The sequence below is a fragment of the Strix aluco genome, chromosome 3 (assembly GCF_031877795.1).
Source record: "Strix aluco isolate bStrAlu1 chromosome 3, bStrAlu1.hap1, whole genome shotgun sequence".
Classification (NCBI taxonomy): domain Eukaryota; kingdom Metazoa; phylum Chordata; class Aves; order Strigiformes; family Strigidae; genus Strix; species Strix aluco.
In genome coordinates this window covers 22574076-22580163 of record NC_133933.1, presented here as the reverse complement: position 1 = coordinate 22580163, position 6088 = coordinate 22574076, and the positions used below count along the sequence as shown (strand labels likewise).

The following is a 6088-nucleotide window of genomic DNA, read 5'->3' as shown; positions in this document are numbered from 1 at the left end:
CCGGCCCGGCGGCGGCCCCGCGCTCCCCGGCCTCCGCAGCGGCCCGGCCCGGCCCGGCCCGGCCCGGCCCGGCCCGGCGCCCCCCGGGCGGGCCAGCCCGGCGCAGCGCTCCCCGGCGCCGCTCTGTGGCCGCCTGCCCTCGCCGGCGCAGGACGGGGCGCGGCGCCCCGCGGGGCGCTGCCGGCCGCCGCGGGCGGGCGGGTCATGGCGGGGGGCCGGCTGGCCGCCCGCCTCCTGGCCGCCGCCTGCCTCGCCCTGAGCTTGGCCCCGGGGGCGGCGGGGCCGCGGGAGAGCCCCGGCCTCTCGCGGCTGCAGAGGAGGAGCCTGGCGGTGGACTTCGTCGTGCCCTCGCTGTTTCGCACCTACGTGCGGGAGCTGGTGCTGGGGCCGCCGGGGAGCGCCGCGGCGCGGTGCCGCCTGCGGCTGGACTGCGCGCCTCTGCTCCGCGCCGCCCGCGGGGGGCTGCCGCGGGCCGCGCCGCCCGCCCCCCCCGGCGGGCCCTCGGCGGCCGGGCGGCGGCTGCGCCGGGCCAAGCAGCTGGTGCTGGAGGTGGGCGAGGGCAGCCTGCGGGACGGCTGCGCCGGGGAGCCGCCGCCGGGCTCCGCCGGGGCGCAGCTGGAGTTCAACCTCACCGAGCTCTTCGCCTGGTGGCTCCGCGCCGGCGACGGGCGGCTGCGGGTGCGGCTGATGCCCGAGCGCCGCGGCGCCCTCCCGGGCAGCGAGCGCGGGCTGTCTGCGGCCATCCGCGCCGCCCGCCCGCGCCTCCTCTTCCACGTCTCGGCGGCAGGTGAGCCCTGCGTTGCATGCCGGGCAGCGCCCCCCGCCCGCGCTGCCTGCGCCCCCGCGGACTCCCCCCCGGCGCAGCGGGCGCGGAGGCCCGGCGGGGCCGGCCGCTGTCTCCACCGGGCCGCCCGGCCCGGGCCGCCCCGCCGCGGAGCCCCGCCGGCTGCCCGCCCGGCGGGTGCAGGGAGCGCAGCTCCCCCGAGCAGTCGCGGCTTCCCGGAGCGGCTCGGCCTTACGGGCCGCGCTTTACCGGCGCGAAGTGTATGGAGGGGCTTTTGTGGGGCCAGGAGGACGAGCTTGAAAGCGCTGAGGGGTTTTCACGAAATGCCAGGAGTTCGTTTGTGCCAGGCAGCCGCAGGCGACACCCGAAGGTTAAAGTGTCATTAGTCGAAGGACAGCAAGATCGGGTTCTTCGAAACTTAAAAAATAGCATCTGAAAAAGGGAAGCTTCCTCAAAGTGCTGCAACTGCTTCCAAGGTTATATGCCGGCAGACTTCAGGGAACAGCACGAACCTTTCCAAAGCTGGGGCTGACCAGCAAATTTGTGCATTAATGCTGTGGGGTATTGGTATAAATATTATTGCTCTTCTTTAAACGTAGAAGCTAATGGCTGACAGCCAAACCTGCAAGAAGCAGGTTTTCCTCTGAGTTTCACGTCTCTGGATCTGAGTTAATTTCTGTCCCTTTTAAAACCACAGAGGCTCCTTAGTGAACTGCACTGTGTCAGCTCCGCGGAGCAAGACAAGAAGTTGTACAGCTGAGGAGGCTTGTGTAGCACTGGTACTTCTGTGAAGAGAGAACCTGCCTTAAAATTTTGGTTCTGGACGGCAGTGGTTTACAGTCAGGAGTATGAGGCAACTCTGTAACCTCAAATCGAGTCTCTGCTTTGGGCCAGTGATTAAGAGGGATTTCCATTCTGTGTGTGCATTGTACCTCGAACGCGAGCTGTGATTCAGGCTCTCCTACTGAAAGAATACAATACCTAGGGGACTGCAGGGCCAAATAATTTGTCACAGTGAGTTAAGTTAGGCAGCTTTTATGAAGCTGTGTAGAAGTCAATGGTGTGTCCCTGAGTAGCCACCTACTTAATGGACTACAGAATATACTTAAGTAAATTCACAAGAGGTGAGACAAGTCAGTGCTGGGCTTTGAATACAGAGTTGGAGCAACTGATTTTTGATGCTCATTTGAAAAGCTGGGCCAGCAATCCGAGTAACTACAAACTGAACCCATCTTCTTTCTTTCCACCTGAAACGAAAATCAAAGCGGACTGTCAGAGCAGGCTGGGCGTGAGTCAGTCTTACCTTGCGGCTCAAGTGAGATACCTGGGCGAGCTCTTCCTGTGTCAGTTCTGGCAGGGGTAACGCAGGGGTACCCTCTACCACAAGGTGGCTAGGTGAGGCCGATGCATCATCCTACCTTGGTAGCAAGGTCTTGACTTGCTACACTGCAGTAAAAAAAGAATAATTAATAAAAATTAAAGACAGCAAACCCCACCGTCTCTTTTTTCTGTTTTGGGAATTTATTGCGAGTAGCAGTTACTTTGCTTTACAGATCTCCCTCTTTGGCAGCGAAGACACAGCCTTAGTTTTTAATGCTGTCTTGTCTTGGGTGCTTATAGCAGTAAGGGAGCTGGAGGGCATGCGTTTGCTCTGAGGATGAAGGTGTGTTTTTAACCTGGGTGAAGGGCATACATGTGAACTAACAGGTGCTCTGATCATATGAATACAATGCAGATGGAGCTTTAACCCAAGTTAGTAAAACCCACAGGCTCTGGATGTTGTCTGCTGTCTCACTGTTGAGAAGAAATTCACGTTTTTCCAGACAGATAAGTAGTAGTTAGCTATGTCCCTGTAAAATCATGTTGGAGACAAGGCTCTGCTGTTCTTACTGCAACACAGTTGTGCAAAGTCAATCACAGGGGATGCAGGAAAAGGAGAAGCAGGGGTAAGGAATATGGACCTCATTTACCTGTATCGCAGTGATAACTTTTCTGAGCAGCTCTTCATAATCTCCTGTAAAAATCCTAGTGTCTTCTTGAATTCTACACCAAGGTTGCTAACATGCATAAGTTGTGTCACTATAAAATTGCATCTCTGCTTTTTCAGCAGTGACACCTTACTGTTACATGACATTGCACTGGATTTGTAACATGGCTTTGTTTAAAAACATTAAAAATCCATTCTTGCTGCTTTGCAAAGGTGCTGCCTATGTGAACACCATGTGTCACTGCCATGCTTAAATTTGTGCCGTGTAGCCCTGCCGACAGCAGGATGTGCTGACACAGTGATAACAGCATGAACAGCATCCACCAGCCCATACGCGTGCAGATTCCAGCAATTATTAACACCGTTGCAGCTAATGTGTAGGGGCTTAACTAAAGCCCTTCCTAAAGGCAAGTGAGCCTTTCCTTCATTGGTTAACTTAATTGGAAATGGATTTCAAACAACACAATCCTCCCATCAACAATGTAAAGCTGCTTCACTTATGTTGACATGCTTAGCTTTTTTTTTTTTTTGCCTTTTTTTTTTTCTCTCCTCTGCTGGAGATGCCCAGGATTGCAGTACTTCCCAGGAAAAGATATAATTACCTTGCTAAATTATTTTCACCAAATTATCCTCTGTGTGAGTGGAGAATGAATTATATTTTAGGATGAGAAAAAATTGCAAAGGGATGAATTCCCATTGACCTTAAAGGTAACAACAGAATCCTGTAAATGCCGCCTTCTCCTTAACTGTTATACTCTCCAGTACTAGCTCAAAGATATTTAACTGGAGTGAACCTTTTTCCTTTTTAACAGCATGCTCGTACAAAGCGTGAAGCAATTTGTCTCAGTGTGTTACTGAACAATTAGGAAAGGGTGTACTTACTGGATTGCTGCTGTTTAACAGACAAACTATAAAGTTCACAGGAATTTTTACAGGGCTCTCCTGCAGGTACTCTCGATGTCAGATTTCTCTCACACACTTATCCTTGTGGGAACAGAGCATCCTGCAAGAAAAAGCTTCTATTTAGAGAAGCTGTGGTCCTCAGCCCATCTACCATTTCTGTGTCAGTTTGGCCTTTTCAAAATTGGGTAGGAGAGAGTTTTCCTCTCTTGGAAATGCTTTCAGAATTAATATTGGCTTCTTTTCCTTCCCCCACTGCTTCTCTGGGACAAAAAAGTCAAATTCATTTCAGTCATGCCTGTGGAAAAACACACCACAAAAGATGCAGGGGAATGGAGGGGTGAGTTCGGAGAGGATCGCAGTGCTGCAGATCTCCCATATTTTAGGTGAACCTCCCAAGTACCAGGTTGCTGTTGATTTCGCTCTCACTGTCTTTGGTTTTGACTGGAAATTCCACCCTACCTCCAAGGGCCAGTACATTGCCAAGGGAAACTGAACAGTAGCGAACCTTTCCGTCAGAAGGGTCCTGGCCAGTTTTAGTTCTGGTCTTAGGGGATTTGCTGTATAGTGTCGGAACACAGTGGGTCTCTGTAGCAGTGTACTCTCTGGACAGGTTACTGAGCTTTCTTGAAGAAAAATCCTAAATTGTCTCTATATAGAGACTGTCCATTAAAGAACTGTCTGAGCATCAGGACTGACAGCCCCTTGTATGACTGATCCCCTGCTGCTGGGCTAAAATTACTCCCAGGACTTTAAGATCAGATAGGGTAGCGCGTGTTGTGCAGAGGTCTTGGAGAGGCCTTCTTGGCAAATCCATCCCACAGAAAATATGGTGTGGGTAGGCATGGCTTTGGGTTAGTCCAGGGTGAGTGCTCTACACTCACACAGGCTCCAGAGTGGTCCAGAGCCCTTGCACCCTAACCCTGCACTGGCATTTGGATTTTTTTCATGTTAACGTCACAGGTAGCCAATCCACTCCCTGTAGCACACCTGAGCCACAAATGTTACTAAATAGGTTTCTTGTGAGTTTACTCAGGAAGTTTAGTAAGCTGAAATGGCCATAAAATAACTTCCCATGAAAACTAATTGCTACTTACATATGCAAAGGTGGGAAGCATATGTTAAAAAGGGGCATACAGGATGAAAATGAGTCATTTCTCCCTCTAAAGGTCAATGTACTTTCATTCATGAAATAGATTTAACATTCCAATTATATTTTCTAAATAGCAATGCATAATTTTTCATCCTCTGGCTAGGCGAAATACTACTCTTGCACTGTGGCCTTCATGTAAAATTTTATTAACTTGCCACATGTATTCTCCCTGAAACTGTCTGCATTCACTACATACCAATGCTATTATAATGCTGAGGCAATTAAGCTTTACGTCTTTAGGATACTGCTACCATGCACCTGAACTCATTTGTGGGAGGAAGCTTTTGCCTAAAGATTAGAAAGAACTTCAGACTAGAGGAAAATGTGGTTTTGAAAGTGGACATTTTGTAAACGAAAATCAGATCTCCAAGCTGAAATCGGATTGTGCTAAAGTCCGCAGAATTCTTTCTGCATATCTTAGAGGTACCAGCATTTAATCAAGATCTTGTAGTTATATTTATCTTTTGATATTTTTTGCTCTTGTTTTTCTGTTTTCAAAGAACAAAGTTTGGAGTTGTGCCTTGTTGAGCAGAAAACTGGTAAAAGACATCAGTCACTTTCCAGCTGCTCTCTGTTTTTCTCTCCTCCTTGACTGTATGCGACATCTGAGATCTGATCTTGCTCTTCTGATAAATCAGTGGCAAAACTTGAATAAGACTGAAGCATTGTAGTAGGGCTTCTGAAAGGTCTTCACTGTAGTGCAAGTGGGTTTGCTCTTTTCTGCTGGGGTTTTGCACTTTGCCTTGGCTATCAGGCCAGCTTTGCCAGTCCAAAGCTTAAGGACGGGCCCGAGTTGCACTTGAGTTTACTCTAGACATGAACTAGTGCAAATTGAGGTTTTTCTTTTCTACCCTTGGGTTGTCATGGGTGCCAGCGTGCTGCATGCTGATTACCAGTTGCTAAATCACAGCAAATCCTAAGTGTGCTTTGGAGCATCTTTCCCAGTCCTTCTGCCCTGAGTAGTAGGTCTGTAGCTCCTCCCTCTAGACCTCCAGTCACTGGTGCTCTCCAGAAATGTGGATTTAGTCAGTCCACAGTGCTTCTTCTTGAACTGTAAATGCCTCTTGAAGAGGAAACTGATTGCCTAGTGATGGGTTTGCCTGGCTTTGTGGGCAGCATGATCCTTGGTCCTGCTGCTTTCCTGCCTGTTCCTCTCCAAGTCACTTTCCTACTCTGTCAGCACCAAGAAAACTCATAGCATATGAGCCTCTTGACTGATGGTGCCTTATGCACTATTTTCTTGCTGACCACAAAAATTTAGGGC

General features: G+C 50.5%; 1 protein-coding gene across 1 annotated transcript in view; it reads left to right on the top strand.

The window, feature by feature from the left end:
• The first annotated feature begins 204 nt into the window (after positions 1-204).
• The window catches only part of ALK (ALK receptor tyrosine kinase), a 320348-nt gene continuing 314464 nt past the window's right edge, over positions 205-6088 (top strand). The window contains exon 1 of the mRNA XM_074817734.1: positions 205-787. Within this exon, the coding sequence (XP_074673835.1) occupies positions 205-787 (583 nt within the window). The remainder of the gene's footprint in view (positions 788-6088) is intronic.